We start from the raw sequence: 24994 nt of genomic DNA, 5'->3' as shown, positions 1-24994 counted from the left end.
TCTGACCTTGCGTGACTTGCGTGTCTTTTTTGTCAACATTTGTCCCAATGTTGACCATTTACCAGTTAGTTTTTTTGTTTGTTTGTTTGTGATGACCAGTCATTTTTTAAATCTACATGTGGCCCGACTATGTGGTGACCAGTTGTTTTGTCGACATGTGCCCTGACAGAGTGGCGACCAGTCTTTTTGTCTACACGTGACCTTATATAGTGGGACGACCATTCGTTTTCGATATGCATCTACCTCTTTTTACATGTGCCTGACATTGATTGGCGACTAGTCATTTTCTGTCTAAATGTGCCTGATATTGAGTGGCGACCAGTCATTTCTAAAAATCTACGTGTGACCTGACTGTGTGGTGACCAGTTGTTTTGTCTACACGTGCCCTAAAAGTGTCGACCAGTCTTTTTGTGTACATTTGACCTTACATAGTGTGGCGACCATTCATTTTTTATATACATGTACCTATGTTTACATGTGCCTGACATTGATTTGCAACCAGTCATTTTCAGTCTAAATGTAGACTGATATTGAGTGGCGACCAGTCATTTCAAAAAATCTACACGTGGACTGACAGTGTGGTGACCTAGTTGTTTTGTCTACATGTGCCCTGACAGAGTGGCGACCCATCTTTTTGTCTACACGTGACCTTATATAGTGTGATGACCATTCGTTTTCGATATACATGTACCTCTGTTTACGTGTCTGACATTGATTGTTGACCAGTCATTTTCTGTCGAAATGTGCCTGATATTGAGTGGTGACCAGTCATTTCTAAAAATCTACACGTGGACTGACAGTGTGGTGACCTAGTTGTTTTGTCTACATGTGCCCTGACAGAGTGGCGACCCATCTTTTTGTCTACACGTGACCTTATATATTGTGACGACCATTCGTTTTCGCTATACATGTACCTCTGTTTACATGTGTCTGACATTGATTGTTGACCAGTCATTTTCTGTCGAAATGTGCCTGATATTGAGTGGTGACCAGTCATTTTTTATAACGTAAATGTGACCTGAAAGTGGCGACCAGTCTTTTTGTCTACATGGACCTTACATAGTGTGGCGAACTGTTTTTTTTTTAATATACATGTGCCTCTATTTACATGTGCCTGACATTGATTGGCGACCAGTCATTTTCTGTCTAAATGTGCCTGACAGTGATTGGTGACCAGTCATTTCCTGTGTAAATGTGCCTGATATTGAGAGATGACCAGTCTTTTCTAAAAATCTACATGTAGCCTGACAGTGTGGTGACCAGTTGTTTTGTCTACATGTGCCCTGACAGAGTGGTGACCAGTCTTTTTGTCTACATGTGACCTTACATAGTGTGGTGAACATTTGTTTTCGATATATATGTACCTCTGTTTACATGTGCCTGATATTGACTGGCGACCAGTCTTTTTCTATCTAAATATTCCTAATATTGATCGGCGACCAGTCATTTTTTAAAGTCAACATGTGACCTGACAGCGTGGTGACCAGTTGTTTTGTCTACATGTGCCCCAACAGAGTGGCGACTAGTCTTTTTTGTCTACATGTGACCTCACATAATTTGGCGACCAGTCGTTTTTCGATATACATGTACCTATCTGTTTACATATGCTTGACATTGATTGGCAATCAGTCTTTTTCTGTCTAAATGTGCCTGACGTTGATTGGTGACCAGTCATTCAAAAAAAATCTATATGTGACCTGACAGTGCGGTGTCCAGTTGATTGGTCTACATGTGCCTTGAAATTGACTGGCGACCAGTCCATTACTTATCTAAAAAAAAAAAAAAACGTTGATGTTAAGACCAGTCATTTTTCTGGCAGCCTTCCTAGTCCTAATGGATTGGACCTCTATTGATGTCAACGGCAGGCAGTAAATGAAATAAAATGTCCCTATCACCATTCCAAGTCATACTCTTGTCTTTCCTGCCCTCCCTCTTGAACGTTGAATAAGTTAATATAATCCATTTTGTAACAAAACGTGATTATTCGGAAAAAAAAAAAAAAACAAACACTTTTAACACAACATGTAATTAATTTGACCACAACGTGTTCACTTCCACTTGTGGAAAATCAAAACAATACAATTCCCTTGACTTTCCCACATGAAAACTTGAAATGTCTGACATTTCAACATGAAATTCCTGGTTAAAACGTTTTAAAGTCAAGCAGAACAAATTCCTGAATGACGTTTTGTGCCGATTTTTGAAGCGTTTCTGGCGTCGTGTCGGCCATTTTGCTAATCCTCCGAGTGGACTGTTCTCGCCTCTAGTGGATTAAACGGCACCACAAAGAAACCCGACTGTTGCATATATTAAATTAAACGCCGTACCTGCAGTGTGCTGCTTTGGACCGATAGCTTTGCTTTAAGCCGCGCGCTTGTGATGTTTGATTGACAGCGGAGAAGCGTCAGCAGCTCTCCGACGCGCGCATTCAGACAAAAAAACTCGTGTTTTTTTTTGCAGAGCTTTTTCTTTTCTGTCAGCCGACGGTGCTGCGTTCGGGTTCTGTCCGGACTTTTGAGCGTCGAGCCGGAGAGCAGCCAGGCAGCAAATTGAAAAATAGCAGCGTAGAAAAGAGATTTACTGCGTTTCCCCACCACTCTCTCTCTTTGTGCGCGCGCGTGTCGCTTTTGAGTTCATCGGATTCAAGTGTCGGCGTCGACGCGCACCTGCAGGGCAGACAAATGTTGGCGTTCTACTGAACTCTGGAACCAGATGATGGACTCGGCTGACCTGATTTGAGTGCGTGTGCGTGTAAAATGTCACTGTCACAAGCTCCTGAACGCAGATGAGAGACTCAGCTGGCCTGTCTGTGTGTTGCTGTCAAAGCGCACACAGGCGAAAATGTCACACACAAACACACGGCGGCTGACGTGTTCACACGCGCGCACTCATTGACGTGTGTGTGATTCGTTGAAGCGGTTCTTCATTTCAAATCAGAATTAGCTAGAAATGCCTATTCGCGTCAATGAGTCTTTTCAGTATAAATCTATTTTGACTAACTACCACAACACATACGCTGTGAATACTGCATATGTACAGGTAGTCCCCGGGTTACAAAGGAGTTCCATTCCTACGCTGGCGACGTAACCCGAATTTCCGCGTAAATCGGAATTAACCCTTAAGTACCCCAACATAATTGCTACCCAAAAAGTATTGTATTTTGTTTAATGATGGAGGATAGACTGCCCTCTGGTGGCAGCGTTGGATGTGGCTGGACCGAGAAGCAGACTCGGATGTCTGACGCGGATAAAGGATAGTTGCGCTAGGGTTTGACCCGCATAAGGCTGTAAGTTGTTTCAGCTAATATGCAGTCCCTGACAAAAGTCTTGTTGCTTGTCCATTTTATAGAAACAATTGCTAATAACCTTACTTTTAATTATTCAATTGGTTTCAGAAATGGCTCTTATGAAAGCTTGGACCCTCCCAAATGATGTTGACTGTACAAAAATATATTTGTTTCACTGAAAAAAGATTTCTCATTTAGTGAAGACGTAAAGGTCCAATTTTGGCGAGACAAAAGTTTTGTCGCCTTCAAAAAGTAGTGAAAATTGAACAAAAAATGTACTTCAAATACAAAAATATGTTACATAACATAAGCAAATTAAGTAGTGGCGCTGTGAGATCCAAATTTAATATTTTGTATGAATTCCATGGGTGTGAAGGACTGCATCCATGCGGTTTGGCAAGGATTCCAACAATTTAAGGAACATCAAAGCAAGCAGTCTTGCATGCCTCCCAGAGTTCATCAACATCCTTGGGTTTCGTCTTCCATGCTTCCTCTTTCATCCTATCCCAGACATGCTCAATGATGTTCATGTCTGGTGACTGGGCTGGCTAGTCCTGGAGGATCTTGATCTTCTTTGCCTTGAGGAACGTTGAGGTAGAGATTGAAGTATGCGATGGAGCACCATCCTGCTGCAGAATTTGTCCCTTTTTATGGTTAGGAATGTAAGAGGCAGCTATTCAGACTATTTATGTTGCCTTCCACCCTACAGATCTCTCGCACACCCCCATACCGGATGTAACCCCAGACCATGATTTTGCCACCACCAAACTTGACTGTTTTCTGATTGAATCTCGGATCCATGCGGGCTCCAGTAGGTCTCCTGCAATATTTGCGGCGACTGTGGTGTAATTCAATGGAAGATTCATTGAAAAAAATCCACCTTTTGCCACAAAACAGGGCATTCATATCTATTCCGTTCGATACGAGGGCCTTCAGCATATCATTGAGGCCCTTTTGTCTGCTTATGTCATGCTCTTGGATCTACTCGAGATCAATTTGAATCAGTGGAGTGCGTTTGGTGTACATTTTGACTACCACGAGTGTTCACAGAGAAGAAAATGAAAATGATGTAGGAACATATGCTATTCCCGGTCAAAATGAATCTGTTTTGAAAAATTTTACGAGCGTAACCCAAACAATAAGATAAGTGAAGAATTTACTAATAGTGCACGCAGTTTCACACCAATTTAAAAGGGAGTTTATTCTGTTCAAGAAAAACATACGTTTATCTATTATTGGTGTTTTCTTCTCTCTGAAACGGCACAGCACACACGCACACACACACTCTAGTAAAACACACAAACACCATCCACACCCTCTTAACACACACTCACATCTTCACGGTTCATCAGCTAATCCAAATAATTGCTAAACTTCCACTCGGATCGGTCGAATCCTTTTCCGTCTCCGCCTGATTAACCGGCAGGATTTTTCTTCTCTTCTCAGGTTTCGCTCGCCTCGCGCGGGATTAGCGTGAGAAGAAGAAGGCAGACATGAAAGCGACTAATGCTATTTTAACGTCTTCGCAAAATTCCCCACCGACACGTGCACTCTGACCTCGAGCCGGTTGTTTCTGAGAAGTTCACGCGCGACGGTCAAAGCCGGTCACGTGACACAGTCGTGACTCGACAGTTCGACATGTTACAGATACGTACAGTATGTTTATCGACCCTATTATTTTAGGGATCATTTCAGGGGTCCACGCCCTCTGAGATATCTTTAAAAATTCACCACCCGAAGCCAGTTCCATGTAGGATCTTAAAATTTGGTAGAAATGTCTATCATGGGTCGACCCGCAAAAAAACTCTGAAGAAGCCACACCCAAAAAGACTCAGGAACTCCGATTCTTTTTTAATTTTTTCAATGGCATTTCTTTGGCACGCCGCATATCCCAAACCTTTTAGCCCGATGACACCGTGCAAATACCAAAATGACTGGAATTCTCAAAACAGTTTTTTGAAAAAATAAAAAAAATAAATAATTTTTTTTCAAAATGTATCTATTTGTATTTTTTTAATCCAATTCATAAAAAAAAAAAAAAAAAATGAAGGAAGGTAAGGTGCATATAAGTTGTATACAGAATTTGCCAAAAACCTACAGTTCCCCCAAAATGAACCCAAAAACCATTCGTTTTGAATGGGCAAAATTTCCCCTTCATTTTCAGTGGCAAAAAAACATGGGTGGTAGTGATTTTTGACCTAAAACTTAACATTACTGCGCTTTGACATTCAATTGGTGCCCAAGTAAGTTGATATCATTAACAGCGATGTACAGTGCCTTGCAAAAGTATTCGGCCCCCTTGAATCTTGCAACCTTTCACCACATTTCAGGCTTCAAACATAAAGATATGAAATTTAATTTTTTTGTCAAGAATCAACAACAAGTGGGACACAATCGTGAAGTGGAACAACATTTATTGGATAATTTCAACTTTTTTAACAAATAAAAAACTTTAATACTTTATAGCGCCACCTTTTGCTCCAATTACAGCTGCAAGTCGCTTGGGGTATGTTTCTATCAGTTTTGCACATCGAGAGACTGACATTCTTGCCCATTCTTCCTTGCAAAACAGCTCGAGCTCAGTGAGGTTGGATGGAGAGTGTTTGTGAAAGCAGTCTTCAGCTCTTTCCACAGATTCTCGATTGGATTCAGGTCTGGACTTTGACTTGGCCATTCTAACACCTGGATACGTTTATTTTTGAACCATTCCATTGTAGATTTGGCTTTATGTTTTGGATCATTGTCCTGTTGGAAGATAAATCTCCGTCCCAGTCTCAGGTCTTGTGCAGATACTAACAGGTTTTCTTCCAGAATGTTCCTGTATTTGGCTGCATCCATCTTCCCGTCAATTTTAACCATCTTCCCTGTCCCTGCTGAAGAAAAGCAGGCCCAAACCATGATGCTGCCACCACCGTGTTTGACAGTGGGGATGGTGTGTTCAGGGTGATGAGCTGTGTTGCTTTTACGCCAAACATATCGTTTTGCATTGTGGCCAAAAAGTTCAATTTTGGTTTCATCTGACCAGAGCACCTTCTTCCACATGTTTGGTGTGTCTCCCAGGTGGCTTGTGGCAAACTTTAAACGAGACTTTTTATGGATATCTTTGAGAAATGGCTTTCTTCTTGCCACTCTTCCATAAAGGCCAGATTTGTGCAGTGTACGACTGATTGTTGTCCTATGGACAGCCTCTCCCACCTCAGCTGTAGATCTCTGCAGTTCATCCAGAGTGATCATGGGCCTCTTGGCTGCATCTCTGATCAGTTTTCTCCTTGTTTGAGAAGAAAGTTTGGAAGGACGGCCGGGTCTTGGTAGATTTGCAGTGGTCTGATGCTCCTTCCATTTCAATATGATGGCTTGCACAGTGCTCCTTGAGATGTTTAAAGCTTGGGAAATCTTTTTGTATCCAAATCCGGCTTTAAACTTCTCCACAACAGTATCTCGGACCTGCCTGGTGTATTCCTTGGTTTTCATAATGCTCTCTGCACATTAAACAGAACCCTGAGACTATCACAGAGCAGGTGCATTTATACAGAGACTTGATTCTATTTATCATCATCGGTCATTTAGGACAACATTGGATCATTCAGAGATCCTCACTGAACTTCTGGAGTGAGTTTGCTGCACTGAAAGTAAAGGGGCCGAATAATATTGCACGCCCCACTTTTCAGTTTTTTATTTGTTAAAAAAGATTAAATTATCCAATAAATGTTGTTCCACTTCACGATTGTGTCCCACTTGTTGTTGATTCTTGACAAAAAAATTAAATTTCATATCTTTATGTTTGAAGCCTGAAATGTGGCGAAAGGTTGCAAGGTTCAAGGGGGCCGAATACTTTTGCAAGGCACTGTATGTCTTTGCCAATGACGGTTATGGACGTCAATTGCATTGACAGCAATGTATGCCGAATTTGTTGATGCCAAAGTACTTGGATTCCATTGACAGCCATGTCAAGCCAGTCCATGCCATTGACGACCATATGCAGTCTTGGCCAAAAGTATTGGCACCCCTGCAATTCTGTCAGATAATGCTCAATTTCTCCCAGAAAATAATTGCAATTACAAATGCTTTGGTAGTAATATCTTCATTTATTTTCCTTGTAATGAAAAAACACAAAAAACAATGGGGAAAAAAATGAAATCATGATCATTTTACACAAAACTCCAAAAATGGGCCAGACAAATGTTGGCACCCTTTGAAAAATCATGTGATGCTTCTCTAATTTGTGTAATTAACAGCACATGTTACTCATCTGTGGCACATAACAGGTGGTGGCAATAACTAAATCACACTTGCAGCCAATTAAAATGGATTAAAGTTGACTCAACCTCTGTCTTGTGTCCTTTTGTGTACCACATTGAGCATGGAGGTAAGAAAGAAGAACTGTCTGAGGACTTAAGAAGCAAAATTGTGAGGAAGCATGGGCAATCTCAAGGCTACAAGTTCATCTCCAAAGACCTAAATGTGTCTACCATGCGCAGTGTCATCAATAAGTGTAAAGCCCACGGCACTGTGGCTAACCTCCCTAGATGTGGACAAAAAAGAAAAATTGACGAGAAATTTCAACAAAACATTGTGCGTATAGGGGATAAAGAAGGGTTTTTCTATAAATTCACGACAACTATCATTTTAAGTTTATAATGTGACTTTACCATGTATTAGTTACATGTTTTAATGCATTTGTGTGCTTTATAAAAAGTTTTATGTCTGAATTTTGGGGGGCTTGGAACAGATTAGGGCATTTACATGGAAAACGCGCCTCTACTTACGAATTTTTCAGTTCACAAGACTACTTCCAGAATCCACTACAACTTCCAAGGGTGGATCAATTGATGCAAATCACTTTTATACCCAGAGTAGGGTCATCTGACTCTACTCAATATATCTTTTGTGAGCAGTGAGGTCCCCATTAGCCATTCACACTCGCAAAACCACATGGTTGGATTGCTCCAATTAGCATCTTAAGTGTTTGCAGGGCATGGCTACCTTGGCATTGTTGGACAGTGGACTGCTCAGGCAGGCAATCGGGCGGACAACCTTTTTACTGTATGTTTTAGTGTTTGGTAACTGTTCAGTATAGTTGTCTTACGTGTGTGAATTGTGCACGATTTGACAAAATTGGGCAGACATCAGAGCACATTTTTTTCGCTGGGGATTTGTTGTAGAGGACTGTCTGACGTTGCAGCATTGGGAAAGAACAGCTGTCTCAATCTCGCTGAATATTTAGTTGCACTGTTTCTTGTATGTGTGGCGCTATAATTATCATTTTGCTGATGATGGATGGCTGATGATGCACAAGTCATTTTTTGCACAAAAAAAGCTTTTTATTCAATGGCTGGACGAGACACTAGCCCCTTTTAGACGTACGCCGAACCGATGTTGTTTTTGGCAGACCTTTTAATTATCGTCTTGGTCTTTTGGACAAAAATACTTATTAGTTTTAATCGTATTTTATTCATTTCAAAATGTGTTCATCTACGTCTAGTTTTAGTCAACGAAAACTCAAAATGTTCTCGTCTGGAAACTTCAAAAGTTGTAGTCCATGAAAGAATAAAAGTTTCCAAAAATTTCGAATGAACTGACAGACGAGTACATCATTGTAGAGTGTACAAGGACATCACCATCTTTGTGATGGTAATATACGTTCAGCAGGAAAACTGTTTATTATTTTCAATTAATTTAATTCAACTGGATGCAACGAATTGTATCTAAATAGCGTTCCGAGAGTTTCAGACGGTGATTCTTAACCTGGGTTCAGTCAAACCCCAGGGGTTTGGTGAGTAAATCTAAGGGGTTTGGCGAAGGTTAAGAATACACAGGACCCCATTTTCATACTCTGACTAAAGGCAGTAGGAGTGGGCTTCTGCTGTGAATTGGAATGAGTTTATCACTAGTAGACGTCCAATCCATTTGAACTGGGAGGGTGGCAGCGAATGAACGTTTGTTCACTTGCTGCCATCCCTCCCACTTCAAACAGATTGAACGTCTGTGGCCGTCATTGGCAGCCAATGCCAGGCAATGAGGTCATTTTTTGCCGTTTAAGGTCATTTACCTGTTGATTTTCACTTACTTCCTGTTGATTTGGGGGTATTTTATGGGTCACTTCCTGATTATTTTGAGTTACAGAAAGGGAAGTGACCTGGGAATCACCCAAATGATTAGGTAGTGACTCAAACTCAACAGGAAATGACCTGTAAATGCCCTGAAAAATCGGACAGAACGACTGCGAATGCTCTGGTGTCGAATTAGTGCTGCAACGATTAATTGATTTGAGTATTTGATTAGAAAAAAAGATTCAAATTCAATTTTGCTGCTTCGAGTATTCGTTTAATTAAAGTGGCGTTGTAATGGTTTGTTTTGAAAGTGTTTGCATTTATTTTCATTGATTTGGGTGGATACACGGTTCTTTAGTCTACCTCATTTCACATGGCTGAATTCATCTGCTCCCTGTTAAGACCAGCATAAGCTAAGTTTTTGTTTGAGCTAATGATTTTTTTGAATGCATTCGTAATTTAGTTTAAAGGTATATTTAGCTATTGTGGGAATATGTGTCTGAGCCATTTGTTAACAGCATAACAGCGTTGTAAAAAAGCGTTAGCATTTTTTAGCATTTAAGCTAGCGGACTTTTGCTATGTAAGTTAGTCAATTGTTCTTTTATTGTACATAGATCCTCTCTCTCTCTCTCTCTCTCTCTCTCTCTCTCTCTCTCTCTCTCTCTCTCTCTCTCTCTATATATATATATATATATATATATATATATATATATATATATATATATACATATATATATATTAGGGGTGTCAAACGATTAAAATTTTTAATTGAGTTGATTACAGCTTAAAAATTAATTAATCGTAATTAATCGCAATTCAAACCATCTATTTAATATGCCATATTTTTCTGTAAATTATTGTTGGAATGGAAAGATGAGACACAAGATGGATATATACATTCAACATATGGTACATAAGTACTGTATTTGTTTATTATAACAATAAATCAACAAGATGGTATTACCATTATTAACATTCTGTTAAAGCGACCCATGGATAGAAAGACTTGTAGTTCTTAAAAGATAAATGTTAGTACAAGTTATAGAAATTTTTATATTAAAACCCCTCTTAATGTTTTCGTTTTAATAAAATTTGTAAAATTTTCAATCAAAAAATAAACTTGTAGCCCGCCATTGTTGATGCCAATAATTACTTACACAATGCTCGTGGGTGCTGAAGCCTATAAAATCAGTCGCACCCAAGTGCCAGCAGAGGGCGACAAAACTCCGAAAAACACAACAAGTACACATTTCACTGTGCTGTCATTTTAATGTTTGAGCGGGGCATGTGCGCGCTAATTGCGTCAAATATTTTAACGTGATTAATTAAGAAAATTAATTACCGCCCGTTAACGCGATAATTTTGACAGCCCTAATTACTCAATTATTGGAAATAAATAGTTCATCGATTATTCGGCTACTAAAATAATCGATAGCTGCAGCCCTATTTTGAATGAATGAACATTCCCAGTCTAAATGGATTGGGCGTCGAGCACCGTCAATGGCAGCCTTAGAGTTACCTGAGACACTATTATGGTGGAAGATTTTTGTCGCAACTTGTTGGTCCCATTTTTTTTTTTTAAAACACTGACACCTTTTTAAAACGACATCTCGATTCTTGGTAGGAGCATATCGATAACCTTTTGGGATACAAAGTATCACGATATATCACCATTTCGATATTTTGTCACACCCCTAAAAGGCAGTGTCATTTTAGTCTAGGTTTTGGACTGGTTTACCCCCAATTTCAACTGCTAGCCCTCAAGCTATACTGATTTGCTCAGTGGCAGGTTGGCACTTGGTATTGCAGAAGTATAACAAACCTACAGACGGATTAGACTGCACAGAAAATAAAAATGGCATCATTTTATACCATGAAAATAGTTTGTGATGTAAAGATTCGACAATAAAACGAGAATGAATACATGAAAACAAAAAAAGGGAACAGTGCGAAATGAGTTTTAGTTTTATTGTCCAACATGAAAAATCAACAGCAAAAGCCAAAGTTATTTGTCATAAATTCAAAAATATGTGAACATGAATTTAGTTAGATAATAGCTTGCTAGCTAAGCTATATCAGTTAAAAAAAAAAAAAAAAAAAAACTTTAATATTAAATTCCGAAGGATTCGGTGACGATACATGTGAAACTCGTATAGCAAGATTGGAACCACTGGTTTAAGATGAACCATCACCACCCTAAATTCTTATGCTAATGCGAAAGCTATGCTAACACTTCAAGTCACATTTAGTGCGTGATGATCACTCAGCAGAGACCTTTAAACTAGAACTACCAAATGTGGATCAGTTGATACAAATCACTTTTGTACCCAGAGAAAGCACATCTTTGGTAAGTGTTTGAAGTCCTCATTAGTCATTCCCATTCACACTCGCAAAACCACAGGGTTGGATTGCTCCAATTAGCATCTTAAGTGTTTGCAGGGCAGGGCTACCTTGGCATTGTCGGACATTGGACCGCGCAGGCAGGCAATCGGGCGGACAACCTTTTTAGTGTATGTTTTAGTGTTTGGTAACTGCTTAGTATGCTTGTTTAGTGTGATCGAAATGTGCACAATTTGACAAATTGGGAAGATATCAGAGCGCTTTTTTTGCTAGGGATTTGTTGCGGAGGACTGTTTGACAGTACAGCATTGAAAAAGAAAAGCAATCTTAATCTCTCTGAATATTGAGTTGCACTGGCACTTCCAGTGTATTCATTTCATGAGAAGAGGTACCACTGTAGTTTTTCTCCAAAAGTGACTCAAGTGAATGTATCTGAGTAAATGTAAGGCGGTATTACCCACCCCAGCAAAAAGTCTCCAGAAGCCAAGCTGGAAAAGCCTTCCGTTTTTGGCCATTTGAGAGCAAATGACCATATTGGCGGCTCCCTAAAGGTTTGCATTCTGTGCAAATACACCGACTCGCTTCCGCGCACACACATGCTTTGTGTTCCCGCGCTGTTTGTGAGGAATTATGGGATGTCGCCGCTCTTGACGTGGGCCGCGTGTGTTTGCGAGTGTGCGCTTGCATACTTGATAAGCGCCGACTTTTATAAGCATGCACAATGCAGCCTCACACACTCTTATCTCCCACACAGGGAGGTAATGAGGAGCTCACACACACATGCACACACAAAAGTTGCGTTATCTGCCGCTTTGTGTCTCGGCTGACAAACAGCCGGCGAGGCGTCGTACGTTTCTCCTCTCCTGGCTGCTTTTTAATCATCGGCGGGCCTCCCTCCGCCCACTTCCTCCTCTTCTTCCTCATCCTCGCCACTTCCTCTTCCTCCACCTGCGCTTCCTCTCGGTGCGGTCATTTGCTGGCATTCGGCCGTCTTTATCGATTTTCTTTCCTTTTTCTAATAGAAAAAGCAAATGGACATTTTTTCCTCTTCATTTGAAGGAAGCGTTTCAACCGTTTTCTCTCGCATTAACTTGCATCGACTAGCAAAGAAATCACGGAAAGACTTTTTTTGTTCCTTTTTTTTGAAAGTAATGGGAATATAAGTGCTTCCCTTTATAGAAAATTGTGAAAAATAGTCCCCGGACGGGTCGGAAAGGTCTGCGAATGACATCAACTACCGCCTCTGGTTGCTGACAAATTGTTTGTGTTTGTGTTGCACATCAGAAAAACATTAAAACTAGCATTATAGATCTGTTGGCAAAAAAAAAAAAAAAACATTTACAAATTTTCCATGGCAGTATCTTTGACGCTCCCAAATACCAATTCAAAAATACAGTGGGGAGAACAAGTATTTGATACACTGCCGATTTTGCTGGTTTTCCCACTTGCAAGCCATGTAGAGGTCTGTAATTTGCATCATAAGTTCTCTTCAACTGTGAGGGACGGAATCTAATACAAAAATCCAGAAAATCACATTGTATAATTTTTAAATAATAAATTTGTACTTAACTGCATGAAATAAGTATTTGATACATTACCAACTAGTAAATATTTCGGCTCTTAGTTCTTTTTTAAGAACCCCTCCTGTTCTCCACTCATTACCGGAAGTAACTGCACCTGTTTGAACTTGTTACCTGTATAAAGTTCACATGCTCAAACAAACAAACTCCAACCTCTCCACAATGGCCAAGACCAAAGAGCTGTGTAAGGACTCAGGGATAAAATAATAGACCTGCACAAGGCTGGGATGGGCTACAGGAAAATAAGCAAGCAGCTTGGTGAGAAGGTAACAACTGTTGGAGCGATTATTAGAAAATGGATGAAGTTCAAGTTGACGGTCAATCTGCCTCGTTCTGGGGCTCCATGCAAGATCTCACCTCGTGGGGCATCACTGATCATGAGGAAGGTGAGGGATCAGCCCAGATCTACATGGCAGGACCTGGTCAATGACCTGAAGAGAGCGGGAACAACAGTCTCGAAGAAAACCATCGGAAACACATTACGCCGTCATGGATTAAAATCCTACAAGGTCCAGCTGCTGAAGCCAGTGCATGTCCAGACACGTCTGAAGTTTGCCACTGACCATCTGGATGATCCAGAGGAGCAACGGGAGAAGGTCATGTGGTCGGATGAGACCAAAATTGAACTTTTTGGTCTAAACTCAGCTTGTCGTGTCTGGAGGAAAAAGAAGGATGAGTACAACCCCAAGGTCACCATCCCAACCGTGAAACATGGAGGAGGAAACATCATTTTTTTAAGGCTGCTTCTCTGCCAAGGGTACAGGACGACAGCACCGTATTGAGGGGAGGATGGATGGGGCTATGTATCGCCAGATCTTGGCTGACAACCTCCTTCCTTTAGTGAGAGCCCTGAAGATGGGTCGTGGCCAGCATGACAACGACCCAAAGCACACAGCCAAAGCAACTAAAGAGTGGCTCCGTAAGAAGCATCTTAAGGTCCTGGAGTGGCCTACCCAGTCACCAGATCTGAACCCGATAGAAAATCTATGGAGGGAGCTGAAAGTCCGTGTTGCCCGGCAGCAGCCCCGAAACCTGAAGACTCTGGAGAAGATCTGCATGGAGGCGTGGGCCAAAATCCCTGCTGCAGTGCGTGCAAACCTTGTCAAGGACTACAGGAAACGTTTGGTATCTGTAATAGCAAACGAAGGTTTCTGTACCAAATATTAAGTGCAATTTTTGTGATGTATCAAATACTTATTTCATGCAATTAAATGCAAATTTATTATTTAAAAATCATACAACGTGATTTTCTGTTTTTTTTGTATTAGATTCTGTCCCTCACAGTTGAAGAGAATTTATGATACAAATTACAGACCTCTACATGCTTTGCAAGTGGGAAACTAGCAAAATCGGCAGTGTATCAAATACTTGTTCTCCCCACTGTACCAATTTTAAAAAATGTTTCAAATTTAATCTTTTAAATTGAAAAAATCCTGAAAATTAGAATTATAAACTTCAAATACCACGAAAAGTTGATTTATAGCCATCACCTTTGATGCTTATCAAAATTTTAATTTGTTGAATTAAAAGGAAAAAATGACAATATGATGGTAATTAAACAAGAAAATTAATATATTTATATGACTTTCGAATTTTAAAAAAAAAATCCCCATGAATATGATTTTAAAACACGTCATAGATGCTAGACATCCAATCCATTTTAAGTGGGAGTGTTGGCAAAAAATTAAACTCATTTAAATTCACAGCAAGACGATGGGACACTACATGATTGGACGTCTATCGTGGCGAATTGCACTGAAAGAAGTTTATTCCGTCAGCTTTGTCCACGATAAAGAAACTTAAATAATAAATAAACATCTTCCGAACGTAACAAGCACAATGTTAAATAAATCTTGAATTCAACTAAAAGTACGTCATTTTTGGAACTCGTTTTAAATATAGAATGGACATGAATTCTTTCGTGAACCACTAGAGGGAGCCTCTAACTGCCCTACTCCTTCAAGCATATACGGTATTACTTCTTAGCGTGCACCATGTCGCAAACTATGATAAACCAGGCCTGCAAGCAGGACTGAACGAGCCCTCGCAGTTTGGCACAACTTGGACATCACGTCGCTCAGGGTGGTGGCAGAACGTCCCCCCCTCATCATCTCATAAGAAACTAAAATGTGCTCGAAACTCGTGTCTTTTTGGTTGGGCAAGGCTGACAGAGATGCTTTTGAGTATTCTGAGATGAAAAATATATTCACACACCGAGGTGAAAAACCCCCGATTGAATAGGGCCCTACAAAAAAAGAGGCGCAACTGAGCTGTGCAGCCAGGCCTTTATTCAACACCAAAATGAATCTTCTAATTGGGCCAATTCGACCAAGTGTTTCAAATTTTGTGGCTCCATAAGCTGCCTATGTCCATGAAGAAATCTACTTTCTTTTAATGGCGAACAAATGGTCGTCACAGCAACAGACAGACACATGTGGGCATGGACCTGAAAATGTAGTATTACAAAAAGTCTTGTAACTACATTGACCAACCTGAAAGGAACTGGACATGTAGATGTAAAATGAGTGACTTTCTGTTGCCAAAAGTTGGCACTGTCGGGTTGATGCAAATGACCCCTAAAGGACCCTTTAGGGTACGACTCTCATCAAGCACAGGAAATTTGGCGCAGATGTTGTATATCTGCCAAGTTATGACTGTTTATGGTGAGACAAAATGGCGACGCTCATGTCACTTTCCTGTTTGGTCCCCATTCCTTTAACGAAACCTCAATATTTTTCATCAGGCACCTGAACACATGCCTCAAGGCTCCCCTGATGCAGGTTTAAGGTCAATTGGTTTTATTCCTTTGGAAGAGGAGCCCTTTTAGTAAAAAAGGGCATTTCCTATTCCCAAACGGGGGTGCCAGGCTTATTGGGTAATATTTCAATGCAGTCGTGTTCAGGCTGGGATACCTCTCATATATGCCAGATATGAAAAAGACTAAACCTTGGATCAGGGAGTTATTAGTCATTTACTGAATTTGGCGTATTGCCGAAAAAAAGGTTGACTTTGGCATAACGCCCAGGTCAGGCCCGTGAATGGAAACTCACCATTTTTAAGGGCGTTTCCTGTTTCCAACAGGGGGCGCCAAGCCTAATGGGTAATATTTCAATGCAGTCGTGTTTGGGCTGGGATACCTCTCATACATGCCAGATTTGAAAAAGAATAAAGCTTGGATCAGGGAGTTATTTGTCATTTACTGAATTTGGCGTGTTGCCCAAAAAAAAAAGGTCAACTTTGGCATCTCACCCAGGTCATTGACTATTCTCCCTGTATTTTTCAAACACTGTGAGAAATAGTCTGGGACCCAGCCCATTAACGGCATCTCGAGCAAGGTACAAAATCAGTCGTCCAATCAGATTTGTTTATTTGCATGACGTGTTCTTAACGAGTAACGTCACTCTTGCGCGCCGAAAGTCGTGTCTACAACAACACAGATGGCGAACGGGACAGCCGAGAATATGTTCCAGTCCGTGGTAAAACCAGTTTTAAATGACCAAAAACACGAAACAAGTCATTGACAACAGTCAACATGGCTTGCGCTAGCCATGTTGAATAAACTTCTCCATTCTCCGCTCACGCTAATTACTTGTCGCTTTAACGTTCTTCTTCTGTTTGCTGTGGCTTGCTCAGCCCTCGGAATTTGATCCGCCGGACGGTCGCCAGACTCAAATCGCTGGAACAGCAGTGAGTCTGGTATACCAGGCAACCCAGGTCAGACCCGTGAATGAAAACTCACTATTTTTATAACTTTGGATCTCATAAGTCTCATGAACAGTCTCACCAATTTTGAAGAGGATCCAACTAAATCCCTTGGTGCCAATATCTCAAAAATACACCCTGTAAAATGACTAAAATTGTATATTTTTAATTCCACATTAAATAAAAAAAACAACTCGATTTCCTGTTGGGTTTGGAAAAGAGACGTCCCGATTTTCATTGCTCTACATTGAAAAAACCTAATAAGAAAGGCCTTTTTGAAAAATTCAAGGGGGCCCCATTGAGCCATTTTGTTATGTGTTTTCCGCAAAGTCGCAAAATTATCTAAATTTGCGCCAAGCCACAAAAATTTGCAATTTTTGGTGAGTTTTCGAGCATGTTAAGGTCTGCAAATTGTCCTTTTTCATTTGCCATGAAAAAATAATAAATACATTCTTAAAAATAATAATAATAACTATAAAGATTTGCATTACATTAGGGCTCCGGCACCACTTGGTGCTGGGGCCCTAAAAGAAAGACGCGTGGGCGTCTTGCAAAAAGTCAGAAGAATCTAAAGACTTCCCAGGGTGACTATGAGGTTGTGTTGTACTTTTTCCCCCCATTTTTTGTGGCGGTTCCTCGACTGTGATGCGCCGAGATGGCGGAGATGACTACTTCTATTTACGGCAAACAAACAACACGCTGGCGCGCGAGTACAAAAGGACAAAAAATAAACAAGGGTTTGTTGCAATACGTAAAGGTACCGCGCTGGGGTAAAAAAAGACTCCAGGGAAGTTGAGGTAGAGTGAATGATGAAGTTTCCCTGACAACTCATTTTGAATTGGGAGGGCTGGAAGCCATCATTCGCACTCAGTTGACATCAATTAGTTAACAATCAAGTCATTATTTGCTCATTTTACTTCATTATGCATGTTTATTTTATTTTATTTTTTTAAAAAGGGAAGCAACTATTTTTTTCTCGTAAATTTCAGCTGTTTCTTGAATTTAAAAAAACATACAGGAAAACAGAATTCTATTTTTTAATTTTTTCTTTCTTTCTTATTATTATTCTTTTTACATAATATGAACAAAAATGTATGTATAACTTAAAATTTTAAAAAAATCTCTTTTTATTTTATAATTTAAAATCTAATATGACCACAAATGATAATAGTTAATCTATTCTTCGTATTTTTAGTTTTTGTTCAGTTTTATATTTTGAATCATGCAAAAACAATGTAATGATTATTTTTATCATTATTATTTATTTTATATTTTTGTCCATTTATTTCATTAAGTTTAAGTCGGCACAAATATACAGTGATATGAAAAAGTATCGGAACCTTTTGGAATTTCTCACATTTCTGCATAAAATCACCATCAAATGTGATCTGATCTTTGTCAAAATCACACAGATGAAAAAGCTGTCTGCTTTAACTAAAACCACCAAAATATTTATAGGTTTTCATATTTTAATTAGGATAGAATGCAAACAATGACAGAGGGGGGAACAAAAAGTAAGTGAACCCTCTGTTTAAGGACACTTAAAGAGCAATTGAAAACAATTTTTACCAAGCATTTCAAGTCAGGTGTGTGCCCAATCACGGATGAGTGGCTTAAACACACCTGGTAAGAATTGTCATGATGAGAAGCGTTGTCTGATGTGCATCATGGCTCGGTCAAAAGAGCTGTCTGTGATCAAGGGTTGTTGATTTCTATAAAGCTGGGAAAGGATACAAAACCGTCTCTAAAAGTGGGGATGTTCATCAATCGACAGTCAGAGAAGTTGTCTACAAATAGAGTTTGGTAGTGTAGCTTCTCTCCCGAGGAGTGGCCATCCACCAAAGATGACGCCAAGAGTTCAGGGGAGAATATTCAGAGAGGTAATAAAAATAACCCTAGAGTGTCTGCTTTAGACTTACAGAAATCACTGGCACAGTCCAATATCCATGTGCGTAATATAAACTATATGTAAAACCATGGCCAAGAATGGTGCTCATGGGAGGACTCCACAGAGGAAGCCACTGTTGTCTAAAAAAACATTGTTGCTCGTTTAATGTTCGCAGAAAGGCAATTGGACACTCCACAGACGTTTTGGCAAAATATTTTGTGGAAACTGATGAAACCAAAGTTGATTTGTTTAGGGTAAAACACAATGCGGAGGAAAAACGAAACAGCTCATCGTGGAGGGAGCATCATAATTTGGGGCTGTTTTGCTGCCTCAGGGCCTAGACAACTTGCAATCATTAATGGAAGAATAATTTCAAAAGGATGTTTTGCAAGAAAACCTGAGGCCGTCTGTCAGACAGTTGAAGCTAAAAAGAGGATGGATGCTACATCAAGACAATGATCCAAAACACCGAAGTAAATCACCTTCAGAATGGTTTCAGATAAACAAAATACATGTTCTGGAGTGGCCAAGTCAAAGTCCAGACATGAACCCCATTGAATTTCTGTGGCATGACCAAAACCAGACATCCCAGGAATCTGACTGAACTACAGCAGTCTTATAAAGGATAAGGGGCCAAGATTAGTCCTGATCGATGTGCCATACTGATCTGCAGGTACAGGAAGCGTCTGGTTGAAGTTATTGCTGCCAAAGGGGGGGCACAAAATATTAAATGTGATGGTTCACGTACTTATTTCCCCCCTTCTGTCATTGTTTGCATACTATCCTCATTAAAATATGAAAAGCTATCAATGTTTAGGTTGTTTTAGTTAAAGCCGACACTGTTTTTTCATCTGTGCGATTTTGACAAAGATCAGATCCCATTTGATGGTGATTTTTTGCAGGAATGTGAGAAATTCCAAAAGGTTCAGATACTTTTTCATACCATTCTAGATGGGAATTTTTTTTTTTTTAATTCAATTTAGAAATCATTACCGTATATGTACAATGTTTCTATTTATTTTCTTATTAAAAGATTTTTTTTTTTTTTAAATATTTGTTTGTGGGTGAAAATAATGTTTTTTTAATCTTGTTTTTTAAGCCTATTTTACCTTTTTAACGAGTCCAAAAAAAAAACTGTTTTCTGCATATTTATTTGATTTTTAAATCAATGAAAACAAAAAATGAAATAAAACAAGAAATACCTGTAATTAACTATGTATTTTTCAATGTATTCTTTATTTTTTAAAATATATGTTAGCTCATTGGCTGCCACAGATGAAAAAAATGTTCATTCGCCCCTCCCATTCCAAATGATCTCCAAATCTAGCGTTGCAATCAGAGACTGGACGGCAGCCATTTTGCCAACCCTCAGCCCCCAAAATACAAAAGTAACATAAGACTTTAGGGTGGCGCTTGACACGGTTCCGGGTTAGGATGACATCAGTTTCCATGGTGACCGAGTATCCGGCCAGTCTGTTTATCTGCCGGGCCCCGCTCAGGTGTGTGCGCGTGTGGCTCGGCGCGCGTGTGTCCCGCAGCGCTACACGGACAGCTAATTGTATTTTAATTATAAAAGCATCAAGTCAGACAGCTTCCTCCTCCTCCTCCACAAAGACAAAGTCAATGAAGCGTCAAAGTTTGTTTTCAGCCTGCTGCTTTTATGCAAACTAACTCGGCGCCTTCAGATGACATTTAAACTCCAAATTAACTCAGCCGTGCCGACTACAACGTAGCGGCAATGACTTGGAGGGAACGGGTGGCGCTTTTGACACATTTCTTGGCAAAAATAAATGTTATTGGGTCATGATTCCAGCAGCGGAGGACATATTGCCAAAAGAATTACGGATCTAGACTGCATTTATCGTGGGCTTTCATTTGATATGTGACTCGGGTTTGATTTTCTTTAGACCTTAATACCGAATTTTGTCAGATTGATGATGTTTTCTGGAATTTTGGTCATTTCACCATCATGCAAGGACATACTAACACACAAACTTCAGATTGAAAAAACCTTCGCCATGGCCTTTGATTTGATATGTGACTCGATGGGGTTTGGAGTTAAATTATGTTCGACCTTTTTTTTAAATTTTATTTATTTTTTTTGGGGGGGGGGGGGTGTGGGACTTGTTTTGTTTACCTTTTCCAGAATACAGCATTTACTGATTTTTTTTTTACAGAAACATTTTGGGGTAAAAATGGAGAAAACCTTCGTCAGGGCTTTTTTTTTTTTTAAAAGACACTTCCTCGGTGATATTATCTTTGCATCATTACACAAGGGCATATTTCCAGAAGAATTATGGATCTAGACTGCATTTATCAAGGGATTTTATTTAATATACGACTCGAGGTTGGTTTTCTTTTGACATTTTCCCCAAATGTTGTATGGTTGTTTTTGGAAGAAAATTTTTTTTTTTTTTTTTTTTTTTTTTTTTAACATTTCACCATCCTGCAAAAGTATACTGACAAACAAACTGCAGATTCAGAAAACTTTCATCATGGCGGTTGGTTTGATATGTGACTCGATAGGGTTTTCTAGTTTAATTATTTTCTACCTTTTTGAACTATAGACACTTTGTTGTGTGATAACTTTGTGTACTTACACAAGGTTATATTTCTAAAATGATTTTGGGTCCAGACTGCATTTATCGTGGGATTTTGTTTGATATACGACTCAAAGTTGCTTGTCTTTTGACCTTTCTCCCAAATATTGTATGGTTGATGTTTTTGGAAGAAAATATCTTTTTTTTTTTTTTTTTAAATATTTCACCATCCTGCAAAGGCATACTGACAAACAAACTGCAGATTCAGAAAACGTTCGTCACGGCGTTTGGTTTGATATGTGACTCGATAGGGTTTGTAGATGAATTATTTTCTTTTTTTTTAACTAGAGACACTTTGTTGCGTGATGTTAATTTTGTGTCATTACACTAGGTTATATTTCCCAAATGAATGTGGATCTGGAATGCATTTGCCCATGGCTTTTATTTGATATATGACTCGGGGTTGATTTTCTTTATACCTTAAAACCAAATTTTTGTCAGATTGATGATGTTTTCTGGAAAATAATGGCGATTTTGGTCATTTCACTGTCATGCAAAAACATACTGACAAACAAACTTCAGATTGAGAAAACCTTCGCCATGGCGTTTGATTTGATATGTGACTCGATGGGGTTTGTAGTTGAAGTATGTTCTACCTTTTTTTTTTAAAAAATAACAATATAGACATTTTCTCGCGTGATATTATCTTTGCATTATTACACAAGGGCATATTTCCAAATTGATTGTGGATCTGGACTGCATTTATCGTGTGATTTTATTCGATAGAAGACTCGAGGTTGATATCCTTTTGATCTTTCTCCCAAATATTGTGTGATTGATGCTTTTGGAAGGAAAATGTCTTTTTTTTTAACATTTCACCATCCTGCAAAGGCATACTGACAAACAAAATGCAGATTCAGAAAGCATTCGTCAAGGCGTTTAGTTTGATATGTGACTTGATAGGGTTTGTAGATTAATTATTTTTTACTTTTTTGAAACTGTAATGAAACACTTTTATGGTAACGTTGTGTCATTACGCAAGGTTATATTTCCAAAATATTTGTGGATCTGGACTGCATTTGTCCATGGCTTTTATTTGATATACGACTACGATTTTCAAATATTGAGTGGTTGATATTTTCAAGGGGGGGGGGGCTTGCTTTTTTTATTTTACATTGTTTTCCTGAATATGGCATTTACTAATGTTTTAGGGAAACGTTTTGGGGTAAAATTTGAGAAAACCTTCGTCAGGGCCTATAATTTGATATACGACTCAATGTGGTTTGCTGTTTGCTAGCGTTTACGTGAATTTGGACTCACTGTGATGTTCTTTCGACACAAGGGCATATGTCCAGAATAATCACAAATCTGGAATGCTGTCGTAACGGCCTTTGAAATGACACGCGACATGACTCGCTTTGTCACCTGTCAAATTAGCTCAGCCGTCGCTAACGACGTGGTTAATCACGTAACAATTTTGGCATCTCCTTCCCAGCTGCCGCACCGCCGAGTGACCTTCTCCACGGCCAACCAGGCGCAGGACCTGCAGGACGCGTCGCAGCACAGCTACTACGACAGCGGGCTGGACGAATCGGAGACGCCCAGCTCCAAGTCGTCGTCCGGGCCCCGGATCGGCCCGCTGGCGCTGCCCGAGGACCACTACGAGCGCACCACACCCGACGGCAGCATAGGCGAAATGGAGCACCCCGAGAACGGTGAGTCTTCTCCTCTTCCTCCTTCCTCCTCGTTTGACGATGTTTACGACGGCAGATGGCGGAAATCCCGCCGTCTAATCGTATTCCCGCCATTCCCGCGCAACGCAATCAATATGCAACATAATCAAGTCCCACGGCTCGGCGCATTAACATCACAATTATGCAAATGACGGCCGGTCCGACCTTCCATCAGCTCCACTTAAGGATCCACGGGGGAGACTGGAATTGGGTTTGCGCTCGTTAACGTTTTTGTCAGCCCGACGACGAAGTGTCGCCTGCTTTGTGTGCGCGCCCGCTTTATTGTGCTCGCTCGGAGCACCGACATACACATTTTTTGATCTTGGCATCCATATATGAGGGCATATTATTCAAATAACTGGCGTTTTGTCATGGTCTTTCATTTGATATGTGGTTGTACATTTTCCCTTGTTACTCATTATCTATATTGTGATTGATAATGTCATCATAATAGAACCTGTGAAGCCTAATCAAGTAATAACATAGATGATTTGTCAGTTCTTTATTTTTTTGCCCTAATACTCTTATCTCCATTTTGTGCTTTAAAAAATATCTATATCTATACATACACTGCTGGCCAAAAGCATTGGCACCCCTGCAATTCAGTCAGATAATGCTCAATTTCTCCCAGAAAATAAAGTTACAAATGTCTTCATTTATTTTGCATGCAATGAAAAAACACAAAAGAGAATGGAAAAAAATGTGATCATTATCATTTTACACAAAACCGGACAAAAGTATTGGCACACTTTCATGTAATGCTTCTCAAATTTGTGTAATTAACAGAACCTGTTACTTACCTGTGGCACATAACAGGCGGTGGCATCGCTAAATCACACTTGCAGCCAGTTAAAATGAATTAAATTTGACTCAACCTCTGTCCTGTGTCCGTCTGTGTACCGCATTGAGCATGGAGAAAAGAAAGAAGGACTTGAGAAGCAAAATTTTGAGGTAATTTGGGCAATCTCAAGACTACAAGTCCATCTCCACAGACCTGAATTTTCCTGTGTATCCCGTTCACAGTGTCATCAATAATTGTAAAGCCCACGGTTCTGTGGCTAACCTCCCTAGATGTGGACGGAAAAGAAAATTTGACAAGAGATTTCACTGAAATATTGTGCGAATGGTGGATAAAGAACCTCCAATAACATCCAAACAAGTTCGAGCAGTCCTGCAGTCTGAGGGTACGACAGTGTCCACCCGTACTATCCGTCGGCGTCTGAATGAAAAGGCACTCAATGGTAGGGTACCCAGGAAGAACCCACTTCTGACCCAGAGATATAAAAAAGCCAGGCCGGAGTTTGCCAAAACTTGCCTGAAAAAGCCAAAAACGTTTTGGAAGAATATTCTCTGGTCAGATGAGACAAAAGTAGAGCTTTTTGGGAAAAGGCATCAACATAGAGTTTACAGGAAAAAAAACAACACCTTCAAAGAAAAGAACACGGTCCCCACAGTCAAACATGGCGGAGGTTCCCTGATGTTTTGGGGTTGCTTTGCTGCCTCTGGGACTGGACTGCTTGACCGTGTGCATGGCATTATGAAGTCTGAAGACTACCAAGAAATTTTGCAGCATAATGTAGGGCCCAGTGTGAGAAAACTGGGTCTCCCTAAGAGGTCATGAGTCTTCCAGCAGAACAATGACCCAAAACACACTTCTTTGAGAGAAAGCACTGGGGACTACTAAAGTGGCCAGCAATGAGTTCAGACCTGAATCCCATAGAACAGCTGTGAAGAGATCTGAAAATGGCACCCTTCAAATCTCAACCTGGAGCAGTTGGCCAAAGAAGAATGGTCTAAAATTCCAGCAGAGCATTGTAAGAAACTCATTGATGGATACCGGAAGCGGTTGTTCGCAGTTATTTTGTCTCAGCCCT

General features: G+C 40.0%; 1 protein-coding gene across 2 annotated transcripts in view; it reads left to right on the top strand.

The window, feature by feature from the left end:
* LOC130923818 (protocadherin-1-like) overlaps positions 1 to 24994 on the top strand; it is a 233604-nt gene that overhangs the window by 107060 nt on the left and 101550 nt on the right. For both annotated transcript variants that reach the window (XM_057849827.1, XM_057849828.1), the window contains one exon: positions 22883 to 23102. In XM_057849827.1, the coding sequence (XP_057705810.1) occupies positions 22883 to 23102 (220 nt within the window). The remainder of the gene's footprint in view (positions 1 to 22882; positions 23103 to 24994) is intronic.

This window comes from Corythoichthys intestinalis, chromosome 11, assembly GCF_030265065.1.
Source record: "Corythoichthys intestinalis isolate RoL2023-P3 chromosome 11, ASM3026506v1, whole genome shotgun sequence".
In the NCBI taxonomy this organism is placed as follows: domain Eukaryota; kingdom Metazoa; phylum Chordata; class Actinopteri; order Syngnathiformes; family Syngnathidae; genus Corythoichthys; species Corythoichthys intestinalis.
This window is presented reverse-complemented; position numbering and strand designations above follow the sequence as displayed.